The following is a 26,777-nucleotide window of genomic DNA, read 5'->3' on the forward strand; positions in this document are numbered from 1 at the left end:
CAAAGTGCTTCCTTTCTAGAGTAATTAACTCCACCTTGCCTGGATTAAGCCTGTTTCCTTAAGTGTAAGGAAATAAGTGGTTATATTGCAGAGCATTCAGAAATAAATGATTACTTCATTTAATAATGAACTGGGACCAATAATAAAATTAGTCTGCTTGTTGTTTCTTAGTTACTGCTCTGCCAAGTAGTTCAATTTGTGAACCGACTACATTAAAGATCTAATTTAATTAAATCCTGAACAAGGCTCAGAAGACCGACAGAGAGCACTTTGTTTAATTACAGGCATGGGGGTGGGGGGCAAGCACCAATCCTATTGATCTGGTCAGTTAAAATTCTATGCAATGAATGTGGGCAAAGGAAAAAAAAAAAAAAGCTGTAGCCCCAATTATTTTCAGGCCACTTTGATGAACTATGGACTCAGAGCTGCTACAAAGAGCAAAGGCAAACTAGCCATGTACTATGTAGAATCACAGGGATGAAAATGAAATTGTAGCTCAGTCATTCTGCACAGCTACACATTGTGATGACAATGCCAACCAGAAAAGGCAGATCCCTCAGGGAAATGAATATACTGGGTGGGTGATGATGGGTGAAGTCTTCCAGGACTTAAAGTCTAGTAAACCAGCACTGAAAGACACCTAGAAAATTCTTCTGTGAACCTCGATTGCCTAGAAATAAAATGAAATAAATCCAATTCATGCCACAAGGCATTTCTACTTGAAGATAAAAGTTCCTTGAAGTTTTATTACTAGGAGGTAAATGAACTACAAATTATATAAATTTACACAAAACCATATTAATGGCACAAACTATTAAATATGATCAGAAGAAACATTTTGACTAAATGTGTGTGTGCATGTATGCATCTATAGACTTACTATTCAATGTTCATGTTAGAATTCTGCAAATACCTAAGGATTCTTTTTAAAAATCTTAATAATAAGATGGTGTAAAGCTGAACTTTCCATACCATTCAACATACAAATGTGGATTCTAGCCCAAACGACTACTACTAATTTTTTGAGCACTTACTATGTGCCAGGCCCTGTGTGACTACTTTATTAGTATTAGATGATTTTCCTGCATTTGGTACTATTATTATCCCCAATTCATGGCAGGGTAAACTGAGGCCCAGAGAAGTTAGGTAATTTGCTAAAGACTCAGAAGTTTGCAGGTCAGGCTGTGACCCCAGGCAGTGCAGCTCCAAAGCTCTGATATACAACGTAAATTTCTGCACACTGTTCAGTTCTTAGTGCTGACCTCCAGAGTCGAAGAAAACATTGGAGGGACGGGATGGGCTTTTGTTTTTTGCTACAAAGCTATTCTCCATCTTAGTAACCCAAGTTAGAGAAGAAAATTTATTGTAAACCACAATATGTAATTACACTTAAGACCAACACTTCCTTCACAAAACACGCACCAACAGAATACACTCACTAAAAGCAAGCACAGATCTAATTAGGGTATTAGTCATAAAGATCAGAGAGGGTAACCCAGGAAATTACAGATGGTGTATGCCGTAGTGCTAAGTAAATTTCATCAAGTTCCCCAAATAAAGCCTTTGCTGACTAGGATGATTCACACCTGCTGATGCAAGTTTGGAGAATGGCATTTGATAAAGCTGGGTACTGAAAAAATGCTTAATGCACAAGAGTTAAGATAAATGATATTCAGATATAAGAAGTAGGAGTGCTGGCCCTTTAATTATAACACTAGTCACAAATGAGGAACGGCGTTGATAATGTTCAACAACAGTAATTTCCCTCGTATTCAAACAACTAAGAATATTGCATGTGGATTAAGAACAGAACCATTTACACGCTCGACCTTATTGAAGAACAAGTTACTTTCAAGGTGTTCTTCAAAGGTTAGGGAGAAACAGCAATGGTGAAGGTGGACAAGACCAACTAGATTTATTTTCTCCCCTCTCTTTCTACTTCATGTGCAAAATTACCATTCAGAGCATGACTCTAAAGTAACCTCCTAATATTGCTTAGATGGAGAAAGAGAGTAAAGTAGGTCTAGTAATTCAAAGTGAAGTTCGGAGGGAATTGTTTCTGATTGAAGAAATCATTGCTTCACCCCCAGTCCAATCAGATAAAATTCGCAGCCAAGCAAAGAAGTACTTGTGGGCCCCTGGAGGGTGGTAAAAATCGCATCTTTAGAAAACTGAGTGCTTTAACAATTCTATGCTAAAACATTTCTATGCTGAAACATCAGCACGTTCAGTAAGCGATATATGTCCTCAGCAAAGTAGTTCTTCAAACTGGAGCAGGGAGGCTTTTAGGTGAATACCAGAAATTGATCAATTGATCTCTCTCTCTCTCTCTCTCTCTCTCTCTCTCTCTCTCTCTCTCTCTCTCTCTCTCTCTCTCTCTCTCTCTCACACACACACACACACAGATGTGCATACAGATACATACATATAGGGCTATTTTAATTTTAATAACTATATTAGAAGACAGGACATTTTACATTAGATTTAGTATAAATAAATAACAGCACATACTATGAAATTAAAGAAAACTTTGCAGAAAAAAATTGAAAGGGGAAAATTCTATATTTTTTCAAATTATAAAAATATTATTAGACTATCTTAAAAGAAGCACATTTTAATGGGGTTCGAAGAAGTTCCTACCCAGGAGAGTAGTTTGAGAAAATGTGCTCTAATATTATCATCTACTTAGATTTAGGATTCCAGGAGAGGGTGTTTTTTAAATCTTTTCTCTAACATCTTAGCATTTTAAAACTACTTTCTAGAATGACTTCATAACCAGGAAGGGCTGGTGATTCCCAAAACTGAGGTTCCATGAAACTCTGGGGCTGCCCTTGGCTCTACATGCCCACTCCTCTCCGCCCTGGGACTCGGACAGGCCCGGCCCTGCTGGCTGTGTGCTCACCCTCCTCCGGAGCCGGTCACGCTCCTCCCGGATGGCATTCATGGTGGCCTTGGTCCGGTTCAGCTCCTCCTCTTTGCTGCACAGCATGGCGGTCAGGCTTTCGTTCTCTTCCCTCAGTCCAGCCAGCTCCTTCTCCCACCGGGACCGCTCTTCAGTCAGGTTGGGATACAGGTCTCGGCCGAGCACCCCCTCGATCTCTTCAACTGTCTGCAAAACATGGCCCCAAAGAAAAGTCATGTTCACTACCTTGGAGAAACGGGGACACAAGAACCCAGGCTGCACATGAGCCCGTGAACCCGAAGGAGTGGGCTTAGAGCCACTTCATTGCACACAGGAATGGCGTCCAGAGACACCCCTCCACTATGGTCCTCTCCCCAGTTTCTGATGGGCCTGTCTCACTTGCCTGGCTCATGGTCTGTGTTACCCAACAGTCCCCAGAGTTAGGAAAACACTGTCCCTGCCTGATGTTTAAGTGAGTGTGGCGCTAACTGCCACATCCATGCAACTGTTCATCTCCTTCTCTAGAGTTCCAGAGTTGGTGAAAGACTGACCAGCAGCAGGCCAATGACTGATCCTGACGATGCAGCGACACGCTTGAGGCTGCAAACTGCCTGCAAAATCTCATCGGAAGTTTCCTAAATTACAGGCTTCCTGTGTGCCAGCTCAGCAATAAAACAGATCACATCGCCCTTTCCCACTTTGAGTGTCACATCAGAATTCAGATGGTGTAAATGAGGTTCAGTCCCAAGATGTGAAAGTCAAAAATAAACCTCAGTGACACAGAAAAGAGGAAGCCCATTGTGGAGGTTTCTCAAACAGCAGGATTTAATTAATAAGGGAGCTATGATCTAAAAAAAAAGAGAGAGAGAATCTTTATCGTATTTGAAGGGTTATTAAAAATTCATTTACAACAGTATCGGTGGAGAAGAAAGATACATAAAATTAGAAAAGAAAAAAAAAAGAACTTCTCTGCTTGCTCTCAAACTATTCATTCACACGTACTATCCTTTGTGAAAGGAAGTAGAGGTCAGTTGATTTCTAAACAGAAGGGAGAATTACTGTGCAGGTATAAAAGGCAGAGAAGAGATGTGATGAGAAACGGGTTTCAAATACTAAACCTCCTGGAGTATGCCAATCTCAGATCCTCACACTGGTTCCCCGATGAACTCAGGTACCCAAATCCTGCTGCCCCTTTCCTCATGTCCTGCTATGTTTCTCCTTTCAAATCTAAGACTCTTATCCTAGTTGACTCTGCTTCAAGCCCTGCTTTGTCCCTTGTTGGTTGATAGAAGTCCCTGGTCTCCTCTTTTCCTCTCAACGTGGAGGCTGGGACTAGTACCCAAGTAAGCGATGCAATCTAATGTGAGGTCTGGGAGACTCCAGAGCAAGAAACACCCATGATGGCTTCTCCTCATCCCCAACCCCACATCACCTATGTATTTCCCACTGAGATGAAAGAGATGGAAAGTTGGCCGTGTTATAAACAGACACCATGCTGAACCTTGAGAGCACAGTCCCTTTGGGGGAGTCCAGGGTTCTTGTTGACAGAAACTTGGGTCTAGATTGTCCCTTTTAAAAAGATCCTCCCAGACCTCCACGTCTGAATTTCTAGGTCTAGGTCGCTAAGTTATGGTAAAGTAATATAAAGACATCTGAGGCCTGGGATCAGCAGGACTCGTCTCTCCCATTGTTCAGGATGCGTTTGTGCAGATGCAGCAGATTTCCCTCACCTGCTCCTTCTTCAGCAGGAAGATGAAAACCTGTCAGAGGTGTGGCCGAGACCCAGCTGCATTGTGCTGGGGATGGGATGACTCAGTCGTGTGCTGAACCTTCCCTTTGTCAGCAACCCGGATTGTTAACTCATGAAATCATGTTCTCGAGGCGTTAAAGCTGCAATAAAACTTCCATGGTACATTTACAAGTACTCTACCATGAACCATGCTAAAATGATGTGGCTCGGTGCTAATAATCAAATCATTTCCAAGCAAATCATCCCTTTTATTGAAAAGCCAGGGATCTTGACTGTCAATATTCGTTCAGTCAAGCAAATATTTGTAGGGCCCCTGCTTCTACCTGGTGGCCCAATCTCTAGCATGGCTGTCATAGAAACATCTCTAACAGGTATATGAGACAACCAGGCTGAAGAGCGGGTTCTGAGCACTTCTCTCACATAATCTGAAACAGCCTGGCAGAGGGTTGAGGGAGGCCCACCTTAATAGCCAAGTCACAGTGCTCGCTGGCCGTGGTGAGCTGCTCGATGTGTCTGTCCACCTCAGCCACGGAGAGGCTGCAGCTGCTCTTCTTCCTGCCGCAGACAACGCTCTCCAGCCCCGTCAGCACCCTCTGCAGTTCTGAGTTCAGGTCACTGCAGTTATCTGTGGGTGAATGAGGACAGACCATGGTATTAAGCAGGCAGATGACCAGCTTGGTCTCAGGGGCTGCCTCTGAGTCTTGTAGCTAACTTAAAGCTCTTTAGAGAGGAGTCTCAGATCCCACTTATTTTCTAAATAGCTACCGCACCCTGAATTCTCCTGCTTTACAGTCAAAGGCAGCCACATCTTGAGTTTCTTTACTAAGAACAAAGAAATGACCCACCAAAGGGGCTGCTGGCATTTCAGAAGACTTCTGGTCAACTTTCCTGTTCAGCCATTCAGATCTGTACTGATTCCAGAGTTTCAGCTACAAAGATCTCCTAACTTTTCTAAACAAATAATTAAAAGCCCGAGAATGAGCAATGTGCTAGGTATTTTTGAAAAACAGATAAGCCAGGTGTGGTGGCACACACCTATAATCCCAGTGACTTGGGAGGCTGAAGCAGGAGGATCGCAAGTTGGAGGCCAGTGTGGGCAACTTAACAAAATGCTCAGCAACTTAGTGAGACCCCTGTCTCACAATAAAAAAAAATTAAAAGGACTGGGAATGTAGCTCAGTGGTAAAGTACACCTGGGTTTAATTTGCAGTACTAAAAAAAAAAAAAAAAAAAGAAACAGTTTTGTCCTCAATGAACTTAAAATCTGAGCTCCTCAATTCCATACACCAATCTGTATGCACCATCTTTGCAATTTAATCCATGTACTTTCATCTGGGGAAAAAAATGACAAACTTCTTAAAAATTCCATGTCGTTCTCACTGAACCAGGGCTCCATCAGCATAATTAGGAAAATATGAATACTTCATTTCTTGGGTCTGTGATAAGGACTTTGGAATTAAAGAGTTATAGAATTCTAATAATTTAATTTTTTATTTAGTGACATAAGAGATTTTGTGGTGCTTGGGCACTCTACCACTGAGTTGCATCCCTAAACCTTTTTAATTTTTATTTTAAGATAGGAATTTACTAAATTGCCCAGGCTGGCCTCAAATTTGCAATTCTCCTGCCACAGTCTTCCGAGGAGCTGGGATTACAGGTGTGCACTTCCTCACCCAGTTTCTAATAATTTAATCTTGATTTAACAGTCTCAATAACTTTTAACTGCTAGACATACAGGGCCTGATCAGGGAAGGAATTATATCATGAGCTAGATATATCTTGGAAAATAATTTTGCTGGGGGAAAAAGTCCCTTAAAGTCAAATATAAATTTCTTTTTCTTTTCTTTTTATTTGTTTTTCATTCTCTACATGACCACACCACTCAATTATTATTGCAAGACAGGTGTTGACTGCATGCAATCTCTCAAAGTATATCTTTTCCCTACATTCAGCCTGATACCCACAGGAAAGAAGCTCAGTATCCTCAGTTTCCTTGCTCATCACAGGTTCCATGCACTAAAGTGGTCAACTGCTTTGGGGGGCTTACCTTTGGAAGACTTTAAGAAAACTCTTAGCACTGTAGGAACGGGATTTCTCAGGATATTTTTAGCCAGTCTCATTTGGCTGTAAGTTAACTCTAGACAGAAAACCAGCTTGAGGTTTTCACTCCAAACAAGGCGTGCCAACTTCTCAAACTTGTTCCTCCCTGAGCTCTCCCATCTCTGTGAATGGTAGCACTACCCACCCAGTTATTTGGGTCAATTCGGAGACAACCAGGAGGTCTTTTTGTCTCACATTTTAAATCCAATCCATCTTTTGACCATAGCCTCCAATCCAAATACTGACCTCCTCCTACCATCTCCACTGAAACCACCCTGATTCAAGTCACCATCATTTCTCAAGTGGGCCACTGTAATAACCCCCTACCTCTACTACCCACACTATAGCCAAAGTGAGCCTCTTAAAGACATAAATCTTTAATTATAATTTAATTAAAGATTATGTTAATTTCCTAGTCCAAACTGCCCAATGGCTTCACACAGTCATTCAACTCAAGTTCAAGTTCCTTACCAGCATCCAACACTCTGCATGATCCAGATATGTTGTCAACCCAAGCTGTGCTAGGAAGCTTTTATAAAATGCCAATGTCCAGGCTCCACCCCAGACCAATTAAATCACAACATTTGCAGGTGGGGCTTGGACACTGGAATTTTTTTTTTTTTAAGTTCTTCAGAAAATTCTATGGTACAGTCAGGGTGAGAACCATCTGTCCTCCTCCTGGTGTTCTGTATGTTCTTTTCATACTCCTGGCCCTCTCTTTGTCCCTAGAACATGCCAAATTCTGGTCTGTCCCAAGGGTTCCTTTTCCTTTGCTATTTCTTCTAATTTCCATACAAATTATCACACAGTTCTCAGTTCAAATGTCACCTCCTCACCAAGCCCATCCCTATCTAGAGCATGGTTTCCATCTCCCTCTGCCCAGTCCCTATTTCACTGTCCTGTTTTCTTCACAGAACCATCACAGCAGGACATATGATCTTCCTCACCACTGTATCTCCAACATAGGCAATCAAATATTATTTTTTAAATGAGCAAATAGAAACACTACACATCACTGTATATTTAAGAGGCAATCGCAGGGAGCAATGGCTCACGTCTATAATTCCAGCGACTCAGGAGGTAAGGCAGGAGGATTGCAAATTCAAAGTCAGCCTCAGCAACTCAAGGAGACCCTGTCTCTAAATAAAATATAAAAAAGCTCTGGGGATGTGGTTCTGTGGTTAAGTGTCCCTGGGTTCAATCCCTGGTACAAAAAGAAAAAAAAAAAAAAAAAAGAGGCAATAAGACCAGAAACACAGACTCTGTCAATAGTGGCATAATCTACATTAGCTTTGTGCTTTTCTTCTTTGTTATGGATCACATCCTGAGCTGCTAACATGGGGGATGATCATCACTCTACAGGGCCCTCTGGACACAGAGGGCAGGTGCACACCATCAGTGAGAGGTAAAGGGGCCCAGGTGAAGACCAGCACACCCCAGTGACCACAGGTGTAGTGACCCTCAGGGGTAGGTTTCCTGGTGCCCTGAGCTGGAGTCAACACACATCCCTGAATTATTTGTACTATTAAGTGCTTACGGACAGGATAAGGAATAAAGACATCTCTATTCAGTCATTCCATGCTGACTTCCCCAGCAAAGGTCCACCTGACACAGCATTCATATTGGATGTGTCTACTGAGGGGTTCTCATGGTGGAACAGAAGGGGTGGCAACCAGGCTGATTCCTGAGGGTGTTGGGCCATAGGGAACAGGAGGAGAGACTAGAGATCCAATCAGTATTTCCATTTCATTCTATAACCAGATAGTTGTTGAGCCCTGGTCTCAGGTTGGAAGCAGAGTTCAAAGATGAACAAAAGACCATCCTAGATTCTGAGAGGTTCACAGATACACACGGTGAGTGCTGGAGCCCCTTCTCTCAGCTGCCCGTCACCACCCTGGGAAAGTATCCATAAAGAATACAGTGCAAGTACAGGACGGAATCAGGACGTGAGGAAGGTATTTAAGTCAGCACACAGACTGTAAGGTACTCAAAGCATCCACCCTTCAAACAAAGCAGAGCTACCAACACTTTCTTTGGTCTTAGGAGGCAGAATGTATAAGAATATCCATTGGGTGTTTAACCCCACATACTCTAGTCTGTTATGCACAGAACTCTGCACTGTGGTTTCACACAGGCCCAATTAATGATCTGCTCACATATGACCGTCCCTCGCCATTGTGCCTGGTTTGGAGTCTCACAGAAGGATAAGATGACCAGGCAAGCAGGAGCAGATGAGCTGGGTCTCCTGTCTGAGGTACTGTCACATGACACCAATCACTTGCCACCATCTACTGCCATCATACTGTAGAACTGTCTTTCATTGTCTGTGGCATATTCTCCTAAGTATACTCTTTTTTTTTTTTTTTTTTTTGAGCTAAGTATACTTTTAAAACAAGTCCCAAACTCCTTCCTTTGGTCTAAGTGCCCTGCACAATATGGCCCCTGCCAGAGATAGGGCCTCCAACATCAAAGGGTGAGTCTCCACAAAAGACCAGAGGCGTAACATCAAGGGACCAGAGGAAATGAGATAAGCCAAGACAAGGGACCAGGTTATCCAAGCAGGGCAAAACATGCCTAGTGATGGCACTCACAGTGATCTAGATCTTGAAACAGGATAATGATCCTTTGGTTTAGTCATGGGGGAGGAGATGTTGCTAAAGAAGGGTCTGACGCGTTCCATTCCTGAGGTATTCCGGGAGAGAAAGGGGAACTCGACTCAGGACCAGGGCATTCTTGGCATAGGTGAAGGAAAAGAATTTCAGCATGTACCAGTCAGAGGCTTATTTACAAAGGTAGATACACATTCAAGGGAGAATGCAGGTCATCTCGAGAGCGAGAGATGAGTTTTCAGGGTTCCCAGCTCTTCTTTTAAAGGAAACTTGGTGAGGGGTGGGTACAGAAAGGCAAGCAGGAACAATATCAGTCTGGTGATCTCAAGATGGTTTCCAGTGGTCTGGTCAGTCTCTGGATCTTTAGTCTGATATGGTCTTCATTCTCTGATCAGTAGATAGCACTGGAAGTCTCTTCAATTATAGGTCTCTGAAAACATCATATCTCTTAATCTATGTATTATGGAATTAATTAGTGGTGCACAGGTAGATTTATAGATTTCCCAGGTTATTTGGAACTGGCTTGGGGAGAGACAGGGGAAAATCACATGGAATTTCTGAAAAAAAAAAAATCTTATTCCCTTGTCCTTCCTTAATGTCTCTTTCTACCTATTTTTATGTCTCCTATCCTACCCCAGTTTGATCGGCACCCTTGACAGTTTAGACAGGATTTTCATGCGTTTCATCCTACTCCATCCCACCAGGTAGTGGGGGTAAGTCTTGCCCCCTGGGGAATGCAGGTGAGGCTTAAGGACTTCAGTTACTCATGGAGGCTGCACAGTAGGTGTGCAGCATAGTTGAAGCTACAGCCATGGCCTCCTATGACCAGGTGATTTCACCACTGCAACTGGACTAAGGCTCTCTGGGTGTATAAGCACCATCTAGAACACTGCAGGCCTGCTTACAGTCATTGTTTCCCAAGAGAGTCCACAGAGGGACAGAAATCACAATTAAGTGAGGAATATTAACTCAGATTCTGAAAAGGTACTCTAATTCCCAGAATAATCACTAAAAAACAAAAACAAAAAACAAAAAACAAAAAAAACAAAAAAAAAGAAAACTAAGAGGAACGGTTGATAGACAATAAAAAATTAAAATTAAATTCTTAAAAAAAAAAAAGGTCAGCTAAACCAAAAGAAGGAAGAAAGGAGAAAAAGAACAAAAAAAAAAAAAAAAAAAAAAAAACACCAGAAAGTGAATAAACAGAAAACAAATAGTAAATTGGGAGACCCACAGTCAGCCATATCATTAATTACATTAAGGGCTAATGGATTAAATACTCCATGAAAGGAATATATTGTCAAAATGTTATTGAAAAAATCCACATAGGAATCTGAATGGCACAGGTACATGTGTGCACACACATGTACACACCCATAACACAGAAAATAACAATTGCTTTGGTGACATGGAAAAGTTGGAACCCTTCTGCATTGCTGGTGGGAAAGTAAAATGTTGCAGTTGTGGAAAACAGTGGTCTTAAGAAAGTCACACATAAGAGCTGGGGCTGTAGCTCAGTGGTACAGCATGTGCCAAGCAAGCATGAGGCCTTGGGTTCGACCACAGCAATGCAAAAAAAAAAAAAAAAAAAAAAAAAAGAATGGCCATATGATTTAGTAATTCCACTCCTAGGCTTATACCCAATAGAAATGAAGGCAGGATTCCAATAGATGATTGTAGATGATTGTACACCAATGTTCACAGCAGCACTATTCACATTACCCGAAAGGTGGAAACAAGTGTCCACTGATGTATGAGTAAACCTAATGTGTTACACACAAATCATGGAATATGAATCACCTTTAAAAAGGAATGAAATACCATTATATACAACATGGATGGACCTTGAAAACATTATGCTAAGTGAAATAAGTCAGACATGAAAGGGTAAATACTGCATAATTCTACTTTTATGAGATGTTAGTAGAATAGGCGATTGCATAGAGACAGTGGAATGGACCTGTGGAGGTTGGGGGGAACCAGCAGTTATTGTTTAACAGGTACATGTTAGGTACAGGGCATCCTGGGGAGGATGGAAAAGTTCTGGAAATGGAGAACTCTGAGAGCATTTAATATCACTAAAAGGTTCATTTAAAAATGGTTAATATGAGCCGGGCGCCAAGGTGCATGCCTATGATCCTAGTGACTTGAGGATAAGGCAGGAGGATCACAAGTTTGAAACCAGGCTGGGCAACTTAATAAGACCTTTATCAAAAAATAGAATAAAAATGACGAGGGATGTAGCTCAGAGGTTAAACCATCTTGGGTTCAATCCCTAGTACACAAAACAATAAATAAAACAAAACATAAAAAGGATAGGAATTGTAACTCAGTGGTAAAGCGGCCCTGGGCTCAGTCCCCAGTATTGCACTTGTGTGCACACACACACAGTTTAACATGGCAAATTTTTAATTTTATGTATATACATATACACATATGTATATAGAGCCACAAATTATGTGTGTGTGTGTGTGTGTGTGTGTGTACAAAAACACTATAAAAATAATGTATTTTGGTGAATAAAAAACCAAACTGGTATATATGCAGGTATACACAAAACATAAACCATAGCTTTAAGAATGGCAGTATGTTCACAAATGATTTGAGGAACAATTGTTTAATTAAAAAATGTTGGAGAATGGGAAAGCAGGAGAAATAAGAAAGTAGAGATACAGGAAACCTAAAGAACTGGAGGGAGTCACTGACTCATTAAAGCTCCAGTCTCCCCATCAGGAGCTCTAGTTAGTTTCAATGAGAGAGGCCCACTGCCTCCCCTCACCATGCTGTGCTTCACACATGAAAAGGGACGCCTGTGTTCTACGTCCACAGGAGAGCGGAGGCCCTCCGTTCAGCTACACTTTCCTCTAACAGACTTCATTTATATCATGCCTCTTTGCAAAGAAGAATCTGAGAGGACTTTTCACAAACAACCACAAAAAGGGGGGAAACATAGCACCTAGATCTAGGGAACCACTGTGGAAGCAAATGGAAACTAACACAATTTGCTGAGGCCAACTCATTTAGCTACGAGCTTCCTGGCAGCCAGAGCAAAAATGAATTATCTCTTGTCGGAAGGGAGAAAGCATTTCCTATTCACAAGAGATAAAATGCTTTTCTGGCAATCGATGCAGAAAGAATTTAGGAACATGGAACTTCATATGTGTCATGAAGTGATGTGACTTTAAGTCCCCTCAGCCAGTTTCATATATAGGCAGATTTCCTATTTTTTTTTTTTTTTTCTTAAACTAACATTCCATTAGAATGGAAGACACAGACCATAAAGTACAATGTCAAGGGGACTTGGGGAAGGGCTAAGCTCACATAATCTAGGCATGTGGCCTTCCAGGTTTCTACTCTACTGTCTGATGGAACAGGACACATTAAAGTGCATGGAACCAACCTCTTCTTTGACTAGAGGATGCAAACTAGCCACTGGCAGCCAGAGAATGTGTCTGCACATCTGGCCGGGTTGGGGTATCCAGAATGGCCCTATTTTTAAAGGCAAGTTTTGATGAATTGTCACCATTTAAAAGTCATTAGAATTGATAGCTATTCTTGTGAGATTCAAAGGTCTGGCAGCGTTGGGCCCTTCTATACCACAGCAATCTGCCAAGTAGCAAAGCTGACCCCTCTGGACTCAGCATGCCCAGGGTACTCCAGCTCACTTCTCGCCTGGCTGGATGTTTTCCAGTCCTGCTGCAGTCCCCAGCAACTCCTACAGCATTTTGCTATATTTTCTAAATGTAACCTTTCCCAGTTAGACTTCTGAAGGGAGCTGGAGAACACACAGATGGGGCTATGTTTTCCTAATGAGAACCCAGGGTTTTGGGTTTTTATGTTGCTGTTTGAGGGAAGAGCCGTGTACTTTTGAAATTAGGAAAGGAGGTAAGAGGACTTTCTTGGCTACAAAAACTAAGGAAACTCAACAGCATTCTTGCCCAATTAAAGACATCCTAGTGGGCAAACCTGGCTTTCTTTTTTCTGTCTCAGGACCAACTATGCCCATGCCCCCAGATGACACCAAAAACTGTGCCAGAATTGCTTCATGTTGAATCAGGTGTTAAAAATTGCTGCTCTTGTTTTTAACCCCCTAGAAAAATCCTAACCCACATAAAGTCCAGCTAAGTGGATTAAATGTTAAAGACTGTCCCCCCAGTCTCCCTGATTTAGTAGCCCAGTCTTCACCTGATGAATCTGCTCCAATGAATCTGCTCTAGATTCAAACAGTTCACACTTCTGGGACTTGGTATTTGCTTCACAGTTACTGGTTAGGTATTTGCCCAGCTTGGAAACCCCTCATTCTCCTTTTCCTACAGATCTTTTTTAAGCTCTGCTCTGAAATCCCATTTCCCGGGAGGCATCTGATGAGGACATCACATTCCCCATAATCACCTAACTAGCACACAGGCCCTACCAAGTCCAGCCTTGGGAGCAACAATGCCATTCACTCAACACCACGTTCCCAGAGACTTGCAATGCTGGGCCTGGAGTAGGCATTTGTTTTACACTGGATGAGTTGAAAGCATAAAAGAAATGAAAGGCTTTTTATAAGCCAACTTTTTAAAGTATCAGGTTTTTGTTGCATACTCATTCATCAAGTATCATCAAATTTAAGACATATCAAATGACATATCACACATTCTAAAAGGCCAAAAGCTTTCAAGTAAGTTCTTGGAAGTAGAAAGCTTCTAGTGAAGTAAGAGATATTAGCTACAGTGAATTTGAACCAGGCTAAGACACAGAAGTGGCTGCAGGCCTGCTGTGATGTGGGTGATGGCAAGACAGACCATTCACATCACCCTTGCTGCCTGACAGGGCCAATCCATGCCACCCAGCCCACTGTTCTGACTGGGCACGAATCAGGCCTGAAAAAGCAACTTAAAGTGGAAGAAATGTGGCTGCAGGTGGAGTTCAGTGGTAGAGCACGTGTCTGGCAAGTATGAGGCCCTGGGTTCAATCCCCAGCACCAAAAAACTAAAAGGAAGAAAGAGCTGCAAATTCTTTTAGCATCAAAGCAGGTTTTCCACGAAGAGGCGAGACCTTACATATGAGGGATCTAACACTTCGGATTCTACTCTAACTCCAAAGCTGCACCCAGGGGTCTATTGCTTTCTTGTCAGCAGTCCTCTGCACTTGGCATACGGCAAAGTGCTCCCATCAGGAATAGACAGTAGCAGAACAAAGCAACACAGAAAATGGTAGAATCTTGGACTACCAGGTCTGAATGCCAAGGAGAAGAGGAAGAGAAAGAAAGTATCCTCAGAGGTTACCCCCTGCTTAATGCTTCAAATTGCCTGCGTCTAACAGGACAAGAGGATTTATAAGAACAATGCCACTGTAGTTTTAGAATCTCTCAACACCATTAACAATGGACTGATTGGCATTAGGAGCCTCTTGCTGCAACACAGCAAAGAGGACATATCATCACCTAAATATCTTTTTGAAATAAAAAAAGAAGAAATTTTAACCACAAATCTAATAAGAAAACAATCAGACTATTCAGAATAAGGGGTTTTCTAACATGATATAGGGCTGGTCTTCTCCAAAATGTCAACATCATGACAGACAAAACCAGGGTAGGGGGTGCCCTCCTAGGATAAAGGGGAGTAATGGGACATGGTAACTGAGTATGATGTGTCAACCTTGATTGAATGCCAGATCTACAAAGTAATAAAAGGCATTCATGGGACAATTGGAAAAAGTTGAATTTGGACTACATATTAACGTGTTCTCCCAGTATTAAAAGTCTTGGGTGTGATAAAAACTCTGGTTACACAGGAGAGGATTCCTGTCCTTAAGAAGTTCTTACTGATGTATTAAGGAATGAAGAATGAAAGTCCGTTAAGTGACTTTCACCTGGTTCAGGAAAAATACACACACACACACACACACACACACACACACACACACATAAATGTGAAAGAGGGAGAGGGAGGGGGATGAAAATGTGGCAAAATGTTAATAATTGGTTAATCAAAAACAGTTTTTTTAGGTTTACCTTACCATTTATGTAAGTTGGAAAATTTTCAAAATAAAAAGTTGAGGGGAAAACAAATAGTTTGCATTCTAGGCAAGAAGGTCTCATGCAGTATGGATATACTGAGACCTCAATTTAACCCAGAGACTTCTAAAATGATGGGTTTCTCAGTATAGCTCCCAGAATAGGAATGCTCCCCTGTAAGTGTGCTTGCCACAGGCAGAGGACCACCTGAGAACACAGCAGCACTCAGGGATGGAGTCCCAGAAGAACAACCTACACTCCCAGCCCACATCTGACTTCTGTGCTTCTTTGCTCAAAGAAAACGAGGCTGCATGCTTACAACTTCTATTTTAGCCAAATCTTACCAGCCTGAGATTTGTTTTCATTTTTGCTGTTGTCACTTTGGATTTTGACAGTTTGTTTCTGGGAAATGGCAAACTTGGTTGTAAATATGAAGTCATGAGGAAGATGGCCTAACATCAGCTGTCATAAAGCACCCTCCAGGGACTGCCAGCTCCAGTCCTTGGTGCCTCTTCTAAGACCCCTCCTTCCGATGTGCAGAGATTATGTGCACCCTCCTCCTCTTACATAAAAGTGCTGGCAGTGACTTCTAGAGAGCAAGGCTTTGGCGACACATATGTCAGCATCATTTTATGTGAGTGACTTCTGATCACTGAGTTGACACTTAACATAAGATAATCCCTAGTGTTATAGAGGATGGTAGAAAACCTTTGGGATAGAAAAAGGGTGGTATTTTGTCATTCTACAAGAAAAGTCTTAAAAATCATTCTATACCTCTGAGAACTGATCTTGGAGAGATAGTCAGGGGCATGTTTGGAGGAAAAACTCCAGCCCCCCTCACTGCCTCAGAGGTCCTCATGGGCCTCACCTGTGATCACCTTCCCAAGTCCAGACAATCCAAACAGCCCTTTCCCAGCCTGAATTATCACGACAGACAAGAGACCCTGTGCAGACAGGCCGTCTCTAGTCCTGAAAGCAAACAGTGCCTGTGCACCTCAGGCCCAGCACTTGTGCCTAGCCTTGTGGTTCTCCCTGTTACAGGCCTGTGGATCTCCAAGTCCCCTGGGAAAGGGGAAGAATATACTCCCAGCATCTGAATGTCAGAAACATTAAACACTGCTGGGCATGGTGGCACACGCCTGTAATTCCAGTGATTGGGAGACAGAACGAGGAAGATCAAAAGTTTGAGGCCAATCTCAGCAATTTAGTGAAGTCCTAAACAACAAGACCCTGTCTCAAAATAAAAAAAGAATATTAAAGGGGCTGGGGTTATGGCTTAGTATCTGAGTTCCCCTGAATTCAATCCCCAGTGCCTCAAAAGAAATACAAAATAGCTTTTCATAGTAACAAAGTTCACCAGGGTGGTGATCAGGGTATCAGAAACAGCAACAATGGCCTGGATTTCATTTCCATTACAGGGTAAACAGTCAACCTTAGGAGATATGGTCAGTTTAGAAAATAAAGACTGCTTAAATTAGAGGAATTCATGAATACCAGCAATGGTGGGAGCTCATATGGAGTGAAGGTTGCAGATCAATGGCTTTCTATTCTATCTCATTTATACCCTGAGTCTCTTTTGGGTGGGTAGGGGTGGGGGCTGAGCAATGACCAAACAGTATAATGTGAGGAAAATAAAACTGAAACAGAACAATAAATAACCTTTCTGGCTCTCAACCCTCTGAGGAAACTTCCAGAATGACTTTTGGTGGTCTCCTCTGTCACTCAGCCCTGTTAATGTTCCCAGGGGGATCTTGTTGGACCAGGTTCAGGACTCTGGGAGAAAACAGTTACCTCAGAGAAGTAACTCCAGTAAGCCAATGTTCCCAAGTTTGTCTTGAGTTTGGCTCTCAGGGATGACCCAGTTCATGAACCTCTTGGGGGATATTATGTTGCCCAAATAAATTAAGGAGAAGAGGTTAGAAACGGGCAGCAAACAGCTCAGCCTGTTACATTGAGGCAGGGTGCAACTTTCAGTCTAGTCTAACGTTTCCATGAGGCGGGGCGGGGGGGGGGGGGGGGCTGGTTCCTCAGTTTCCAAGTCAGGTTACGAATACTCTGATTCTCTTTTGGTACTGGAGGAGAAGTGACTACTTAGCCTCCTAGTAAAAAGAGCCTTCTCCAGAGAGGCTGCCTCACCTTTCCAACCACTTCTCTCCAAGTTTGCAAAAATTGTTTTTGGAAGAAGCAGGGCTGCCTTTTCCTGTGCTGCCCTGCTCTCCCCACTTGGAGTGGCTGCTTGACACTTCTAAACATTTTCCTGAAGCCATTAAGCCTCAACAGCCACTAAGCCAGGAAAATCTGGCTTTAATGTTAAACATATTTCATAGTCATAGCCGTGCCAAAACACCAGGTTCCATGTGTAAATTCTTCCTTGGTTGTCCTCCAAAAACGACTCATATGAAGGAAAATACCATCTATATGATCATACCAGCAAGCAAAGTATCCTATGCTTCCTTGCAGCCCATGAGGCTATAACAGCTTAACGTTGCTAAGTTCCAGGAAAATAAAAGTTTCTTGCTAAAAATCAGAAATGGTCTCAAAATATCAGAGCAGAACCCCCAACTAGCTCAACAAAGGTCTATGGGATCAGAGATTTTGTTTGTTTTACAGGCAATTGCTCCAGAAAAGCTTTGCTGTTCCATTAGCAGGGCTGGGAAAATAGCCTGCTGGAGAGGATGCCACACATGTGTGACGCGATGAGCCCGTGTGCACACATCTCTTCCCCTCGATTGCAACACACTGAATTGTTTGGTCGAGTGTGTTGTTTCTCATTCAGAGATCTGCAGAATCTTGTTTAATTACAAACGCTCGGCAATTAGGCCAGGTGCTTGTAATCACACAGCTGCTCCCAAAATTCCCCCGTCAGCACTAGAGACCTTGAAGGGTGACAGGCAGGGTACAGTATCAACCACAGTGTGTCTCACTGTTGCAATAGAGTAGTACAAAAATAAAGCCATCTGCAGAAACAGGCACAGCAACAGAAACTTCTTCACTGTATGGCCTCAGATAAGTGATGAATCTTCTCTGAATTCTGATTCCTTATTAAGACTTCAGGGCCTCCTTCATGATTGGGGATTAAACATATGGCACAGTACACGAGCAAAGCATGTTAACTGTTGGATCCAGTCTTTCACTTTTAACTACAACACTTCACTTGATTGACGAAATAAAGGTTCTAAGCCAAGATTCCAACCTTGGCTTTATCCATTTAGTTACCTTTATTTTCCAGACAACAGTGTGACCAGGTTTGAAAAGAGGTGATGTCATTTATTTTAAGGTGCAATGTGCTGGGGACCTTTCTCTTTTATTTAACTACTTTGGGAAGTTCCAGAACTTTCTGAACAGTTCGCTTACCACTCCAGACCTGGAAGACAGTGCCCAGGAGCCAACTTTCACAACAGGCAGTCAGGCTTTGACTGGTGGGGTTTGAAAAACAAAAGAAAAGTGCTTTTTGATGAGGTAAATTGACTGGACTAACTCCTGTTATCTTTGGAGATCAGCAAATACACTGCAGCAAACTCTGCATATAAAATCCAGCCCAAGAAAACCTCTGGGTTAGTAATGCAGGTTTGCAGATATAGCAAGCATAATGAAATGGATGCTTTTTAATGATTTCCTATAATGGTGTTTATATATGGAGCTTTTTTTTCCCTATTGAAGCAATTTAATTGGAAAATGGCAAAGGAATAAGAAGAGGCAGCCAGCCAGTTCCGATTAACACACACAATGACTGCCTCTGTGCTCCAGCCTTACTGCACTCTGCAAAGTTGTCCCCAAGCACTTGCTGTCCTCAGGGACCTGGCAGACCTTCTCTGCCCAAAGCACTCTCCCTACCTGCTTTGCTCCCATTTGACCCTTGCATTTCCACTCAGCTGTGACTTTTGCAAAGTTCTCCCAGGCTCCTGCCTGAGGTTCCCAGGAGGGTTCCCTGCAGGCCTCCTGGGTGGTCCTGACTCCACTGTCTTCCCTGTTGAAATATCACCACATTCTCCAAAGAACCCTGAGCTCCAGGAGTTGTGTGTCCATTCCTACTCAGGTATTCACTCAAGTACCTTCTATTTGTGGGTACCATTAGGTTGGCTCACAAGGTTGCTAAGATCCCTGTAAGTGACAACAACTGGTAACATGTGAGGGACTAAATGCAAACACAACCTATGGAGTGCAAAGTGCCATGAAGAGATGGGTGCCTGGGAGTGAGTGATGTTGCAGACTTGAAGGGGTCAGGGAGGCCTGGGGCAAAGACAGTTGACTGACAGAGGGAAAAGCCACGCATGGACTCTCAGAAGGAACTAGGACAGAATGCAGAGCCTGGAGGCTGAAGGACAGTGAGAGAGGAGGCCAGTGTGGCCAGAGTTGGAAGACAAACAAGAAGGGCAGGCGGGGTGGTGACAGTGGAGGCAGGAGCTGCAGACCCTCTGAGACCCTGTATGTCCTGGTGATGTCACTCCAGGTTTGAGGGAGTTGAGCATGGGGGCCAGTCATCCAACAGCAGACTGTCTTGAAAACACTGCTGCCTGGATTGCTGCGAAGGCCAACACCAAGGCATAACTCTAGGACTGCCCCTTTCCATTTTCTCCCTACATGTTTAGTTGACTGGTTGGTGGATTGGTTGACTGCCTCATTCACTAATCCATTCCAACAGGATCTTTGAACATATGCCACATGCCAGGGTTTCGGTTGGCTCTGGAGCTACAGGAGCAGATGAACAAACAGACTTCTGTCTAACAGAGTTTAGTGGGAAAGTCAAATAACTACATGATTCAAAATTTCAGTGTCATATGAGGGGGCAACCAATGGGGCAGTGACAACGTCCTCACAGGCACTCATACAGACTGGGGCTTCTGGAGACTTTCTGAGGAGGTACATTTAAACTGAGACTGAAATGGTGCAAGGCAAATCCCTGCCACCGGCTCCTGCTGGGTCTGTTCCTCAGCTGGTGGCCCCCAGGGCTCCATCAGGCTCCCTGTACTTCTCACTCTCTGAGCAAACACTTCTACTGCTTCAGTGAGCACCTGCAACCTGAGATCCAGAACTTTCCTCTTGCCTTTTTTTTTTTTTAAAGTTGTAGATGAATACAATATCTTTATTTATTTTTGTGTGGTGCTGATGATTAAACCCAGTGCCTCACATGTGTGAGGCAAGTGCTGTACCACTGAGCTACAGCCCCAGCCCCTCCTCTTGATTTCTTATCTCAGTTCCTACTGCTTCTGAAGCATCTCCACCCAAATATCTCAAGACACCTTAAACTCATGCCCAACAAAACACAAGATTTCCACCTGTTCCTCCACTAGCAAAACAAAACTACTAGCAAAACAAAACAAAACTCAATGCAAAACCACCTGGTTCTTTCTGCTACGCTCCCACATTGGTGCGTGGCCCACCCTCTAGTCACACCAAACTGTGCAAACCAAACCCTTCAGGGACACCCCGACCCACGCCTCTACCTGTCCCACTCCTGCAGCAAACCTTGCCAAATTTCACCTTTTCCATACCCATTTTCTTTTTGCATCTCAACTGTCACCACGCTAGTCCTAGCTAGATTTTTGAATAGTTTCGTAGCTAACCTCCCTAACTCACCTTGATCTATGGACTCTTTTTCCATACTGAAGAGGGACTGATTAAGAAATATAAATCTTATCATACAACCCCCTTCATCCACTATTGACATCTTTCAGTCCTTCTGGTGGGTCTCTGGATAAAGGCCAGACTTTCTAATGAGGTCTTCAATACCTGCTCTGTGTGCTCAGCCCACCTGACCTCAATGGTCTTTCCCCCACTTGAATGCACTCCTCCACCTGGAGGGATACCATCTCTTCCTTTACCTGCTTAATTTCTACTAATCCTCTGCATCTCTGCTCACGTGTCACTTTCCAGAGAAAGCCTGAACTGAATCAACTGATACACTCACATGGTACTGTGATGTTATCACACATGTTTAAGTTGATAATGAAACCTAAAAGTATAATATTTAGATAAAATCTCATTCATTCATATATATTTTTTTTTCTTTTTTCTTTTTTTTTTTTTTGGTGCCAGGGATTTAACTCAGGGGCATTCAACCACTGAGCCATATTCCCAGCCCTATTTTGTATTTCTTATTTAGAGACAGGGTTTTGCTGAGTTGCTTAGGGCCTTGCTAAATTGCTGAGGCTGGCTTTGAACTCACAATCTTCCTGCCTCAGCCTCTGAAGCCACTGGGATTACTGATGTACACCACCATGCCCACCTCCCCAATTAATTTTAAGTCTCATGAAACTCACTATATTTTTCTTCCTTCTGATTCTTCTTCCATCTCCCCCCTATTTGTGAATGTTTCCTAAGATATGGGGTGCCTCCCTCTTTTGGCTCCACACCCTTTCAACCATGGGATTGCTTTAGCTCAGAAGACTTCAAAGCCTCTACCTTCAACTTCAATCTCTCTCCAAATATCCAGGCAGGCATTTCTGGATGGACCAGTGTTGTACAACATTTTGACTGCAACTCAGAACATTTCATTTAGCAACTTACTACATAAACAGATGCAACAAACAAGTTTCAAGAAATAATCCTGTCTCTCTGTTTTCATTTCCATAAGACCTTGTTTTTCATATAATTTCAGGACCCAATAGAGGGTCATAACCTATGGTTTAAAACTTGATTGCCAGATACTTCCACATGGACATTTCTCTACAATATGAAACATAATGTGACCATTTCTCAACTCATTTCTCAACCTGACTTCCTTAACCAAGGAACATGACTATCCTCTGAGTCACTTAGGATCAATGTGCTAAAATCATTTTGGATTGTTCCTTCTTACCCAAGAGTCGCTGAGACCTGCTGGGTTTCTTCCACTCCAAAGTGCTTGCACCCCTGTCCCTCCTTCCTACTCACACAATCATAGTTCAGATACAACTATAACTTGGAACACTTCAGTAGCCTTTTGAATGGGTTCCCTGTTTCTAGAATTTTCAAACCAAGGTGACATAAGCTTGAATCACAATCCTTAAGGCAGAAGCCTAATTCAGCTCTTTAGTTGCATTTTGGCCAAAAAAGTAGTGAGTAAGGGACTGAAATAGAGATGTCTTCATCTATTCACCAAACTCCTTGGGTAATTAAATTTTAACTCAGGCTGCCCTGTGTTTCTCAGATTCCTTTCACAATTCAGAAACCAAACTCTGGTGTGGTGGTAGGGGCAGGAAGACTCACCCATGTCAGCAGTGACCATGGTGGACTGGTTTTCAGGGATGGAGACAGAGGTCTGGTCTTGGTCCATGCTTCGAGAGTCCTCGTTGACTTCATGTTGACTCTGGCTGAGCTCAGATCGCAGTTCTGAGTATTCATCTTCCTCCCTGAGAAAAAAGGAGAGTCAGTCACCACCAATACAGTATGTGAGCCAAGTCCCTAGAGTATGTCTTTTTTTTTTTTTTTTTTTGCAGTGCTGGGGATTTGAACCCAGGGCCTTGTGCCTGAGAAGCAAGCACTCTACCATCTGAGCTATATTCCCAGCCCAAGAGTATGTCTTTTAAGGATAAGATGGGGGGGGGGGGGGAAATGGAGTTGTGGCTCAGTGGTAGAGCATTTGCCTGGCATGTGTGAGGCCCTGGGTTTGATAGCACCACATATAAATAAAATAAAATAAAAGATCCATTGACAACTAAAAAAGAAGGAAAATAGTATTAAAAAAAAAAAAAGAAAAAAGAAAAAAAAGGATAAGACAAAGACATGTAGAAAGGAGAAAGATCTCTTACCCAGTGTATAGAAACCAGGATTCCTTTCAGGCCAAAGAGATGGCCATATCTGTGGTCAGTCAGTGTGTGAAATTGGAAGATTGCTTCTGTGCTCACCTACATATCATGTTCACAACAAAACTGTCTATCAGCCCACTAGAAACTTCCCTCTTCAAAGATTCCCCAAAGAGACTAGATTTCTTCACCCCCCTCAAATTCCAAGGTAAAAATTAACTATTAGCATGGATGCTAGAGTAAGCAAAATTAAGAGTCTGATGAATAGCAACACAGCCAGCAGCTGGAAGGTCCCACTGGGAGCTTCCTTCTTGGAAGAGGACACAGGGATATGCGGTGGTTAGAGTGACTGAGAAACCATCAGTTCATGTATGCAGAGCAAATTGGACCTTCTGAGAGATGTACAGATGAGCACATCTAAAAAGTACCATAGGTACTTTTCCCAAAGAAGGTAGGTGGAGTTAGGGCACAAAAAAGAGAATAGGTAAGGAGAAAAGTGGCAAGAGTGAAAGAATACCATGTGGTGTTCTTTTCCCTTGCATTTGCATTTGCTAACAGAAAGGCAATGCTGAAAAGCAGCCCTGTTTCCTTTTTTTTTTTTTTTTAAACAAATGGGATACATGTTGTTTCTGTTTATACATTTGTGTAATCATAAATTTACAAAGGGTAATGTTGTTTGATTCATTCTGTTATTTTTTCCCTTCCCCCCACCCCTCCCACCCCTCTTTCCCTCTATACAGTCCTTTCTTCCTCCATTCTTGCCCCCATCCCTAACCCTAACCCCTCCCACCCCCCATTATGTGTCATCATCCGCTTATCAGAGAGATCATTCAACCTTTGTTTTTTTGAGATTGGTTTTTTTTTTGAGATTATCTCACTTAGCATGATATTCTCCAATTGCATCCATTTGCCTGTAAATGCCATAATTTTATCATTCTTTATGGCTGAGTAATATTCCATTGTATATATACCACAGTTTCTTTATCCATTCATCAACTGAAGGGCATTTAGGCTGGTTCCACAATCTGGCTATTGTGAATTGAGCAGCTATGAACATTGATGTGGCTGTATCTCTGTAGTATGTTGATTTTAAGTCCTTTGGGTATAGGCCAAGGAGTGGAATAGCTGGGTCAAATGGTGGGTCCATTCCAAGTTTTCTAAGGAATCTCCACACTGCTTTCCAGAGTGGCTGCACTAATTTGCAGCCCCACCAGCAATGTATGAGTGTACATTTTTCCCCACATCCTCACCAACACCTATTGTTGCTTGTATTCTTGATAATCACCATTCTAATTGGGGTGAGATGGAATCTTAGGGTGGTTTTGATTTGCATTTCTCTTATTACTAGAGATGTGGAACATTTTTTCATGTTTGTTGATTGCTTGTAGATCTTCTTCTGTGAAGTGTCTGTTCATTTCCTTAGCCCGTTTGTCAATTGGGTTATTTGTATTCTTGGTGTAGAGTTTTTTGAGTTCTTTATATATTCTGGAGATTAGTGCTCTGTCTGAAGTATGATTGGCAAAGATTTTTTCCCACTCTGTAGGCTCTTTCTTTGCATTGCTGATAGTTTCCTTTGCTGAGAGAAAGCTTTTTAGTTTGAATCTATCCCAGTTGTTGATTCTTGCTTTTATTTCTTGTGCTATGGGAGTTCTGTTGAGGAAGTCTGGTCCTAAGCTGACATGTTGAAGATCTGGACCTACTTTTACTTCTATAATCTGCAGGGTCTCTGGTCCGATTCCGAGGTCCTTAATCCATTTTCAGTTGAGTTTCGTGCACAGTGAGAGATATGGGTTTAGTTCCATTCTGTTGCATATGGATTTCCAATTTTCCCAGCACCATTTGTTGAAGAGGCTATCTTTTCTCCATTGCATACTTTTGGCACCTTTGTCTAGTATGAGAAAATTGTATTTATTTGGGTTTGTGTCTGTGTCCTCTATTCTGTACCATTGATCTACCTGTCTATTTTGGTGCCAATACCATGCCATTTTTGTTACTATTGCTTTGTAGTATAGTTGAAGTTCTGGTATTGCGATACTCCCTGCTAAGGATTGCTTTAGCTATTCTGGGTTTCTTATTCTTCCAGATGAATTTCACAATTGCTTGCTCTATTTCTGTAAGGTACGTCATTGGGATTTTAATTGGAATTGCATCGAATCTGTATAGCACTTTTGGTAGTATGGCCATTTTGAAAATATTAATTCTGCCTATCCAAGAACATGTGCATGTGCACACCCACTTCTTTTCAGCCCCTCACAGATCCTTCAACTTCTGGTCTCTGAATTGCACTATTAGCAAGGTGAGAAAACTCAGACTTCTAGTGTGTGTTTGAAAGCACAGGGCTGGGGTTGTGACTCTGTGGTACAGCACTTGCCTAGCATGTGTGAGGCACTGGGTTTGAGTCTCAGCACCACGTATAAATAAATGAATAAAATAAAGGTCCACCAACATCTGAAAAAAAAAAAAAAAAAGCACGCATGATGCCCTCTCTATATTCCACTACCACCATTTCCACATACGCACTGGGCGTTGGGGTGGAGAAAGCAAAAGGGACTCTCTTTAAAGTGTTTATTTTGCAACGGTTGTGGGAGAGAACATCATCACGGATATGACTGTGGAAGGGGAAGGCCCACTGGTGTCTGCTCAGTCCCAGGGAGAGGGTGCCTGTGAAGAAAGCTAGGAAGAGAAGAAATTCATGCTTTTGAGTAGCCACGAATGCAGAAGGGGTGTGCAGAAAGTCGACAGTCTGGAGTTTGGTCTAGACCAAGATGGTGAGTAGTCGCCTCTGAGCCTTGGGGAAGAGGCATCTACAAGTCAGAGGAATGGGAAGAGTTTGCCAAAGTTCTTGATTCTCTCAAGAAATCAATGTTCTGGGAAAGAGATTCAGTTGCTTATCAAAGAGTCCCTGCTTTATAAAACATTTTAAATAAGAGCTATTCAGAAAACTAGGAAGACTTTAAATAGATGTAAAGCCCCTAGCCATGCCAAATATGAATTCGAATGGGGGTGGTGAAGGCAAAAAGATAAAGGTTAATAATGTTGTATGAGCAAGTCTATTATTAGACATCTTCAGAAGTCAACAATAATTAGGTTTAGGAAAGAAAACAATTAAAAAGTACTCTTTGGAATCACCTTTTTGGTCTAGAGGACAACTGTTTGTGCACTGATATGTCAGCTCTCCTTTCAAGTCACCACTTAAGATTCTGATTTATTTAATAGGAGATTGTGTATGATGAATAAATTACCTTTATTACATGGCCAATGTAATCAGCCTCTGCTTCACTGAGACTGTTTTATAGCCAAGAAAGTGAGTGATAAATGCTGTTGCTGCTCCTCTGGAATAAATAGCATTTGCAAAACTCTTTAATAGACACCTTAAACCCTCCTGGCTTGGCAAATTCCAAAACGTACTCTTCCTGCCAAATCTCTTGCTTTGTGCTAAATTACTTCCAGGGATTACTGGGATGAACTTTACAAAAGAGCAAATAGGGAAGGGGTGGAGGAAGGAAGTCACCATTGTAGCACTATTCCCTTGAGGTCAGAGCATGGTCAGAGGGAGAATAACACCACACTGGTGAATAACACCACATTTCGGTGACATGAAATACAAACTAAGGATATCCATTCAAGTATAGGAAAGCAAAGACTGTCTGGAAGAGGACAAATAGGTTTGCAATCAATTCTAACCTAAGAG

At 42.4% G+C, this 26,777-nt stretch overlaps 1 protein-coding gene across 4 annotated transcripts in view; it reads right to left on the minus strand.

Moving 5' to 3' along the window:
* The window catches only part of MCC (MCC regulator of WNT signaling pathway), a 511,343-nt gene that overhangs the window by 67,565 nt on the left and 417,001 nt on the right, over window positions 1-26,777 (minus strand). For all 4 annotated transcript variants that reach the window (XR_013764460.1, XM_079143883.1, XM_079143881.1 and 1 more), the window contains 3 exons: window positions 22,551-22,693; window positions 5,114-5,277; window positions 2,903-3,109 (listed from right to left, as the gene is read on the minus strand). Coding sequence is in view for 3 of the 4 variants with exons in the window: in XM_079143883.1 (XP_079000009.1) it covers window positions 2,903-3,109; window positions 5,114-5,277; window positions 22,551-22,693 (514 nt within the window). In the remaining variant the exon portion in view is untranslated. The remainder of the gene's footprint in view (window positions 1-2,902; window positions 3,110-5,113; window positions 5,278-22,550; window positions 22,694-26,777) is intronic.

The sequence above is a fragment of the Sciurus vulgaris genome (assembly GCF_902686455.1).
Source record: "Sciurus vulgaris genome assembly, chromosome: 6".
NCBI classification, from domain to species: Eukaryota; Metazoa; Chordata; class Mammalia; order Rodentia; family Sciuridae; genus Sciurus; species Sciurus vulgaris.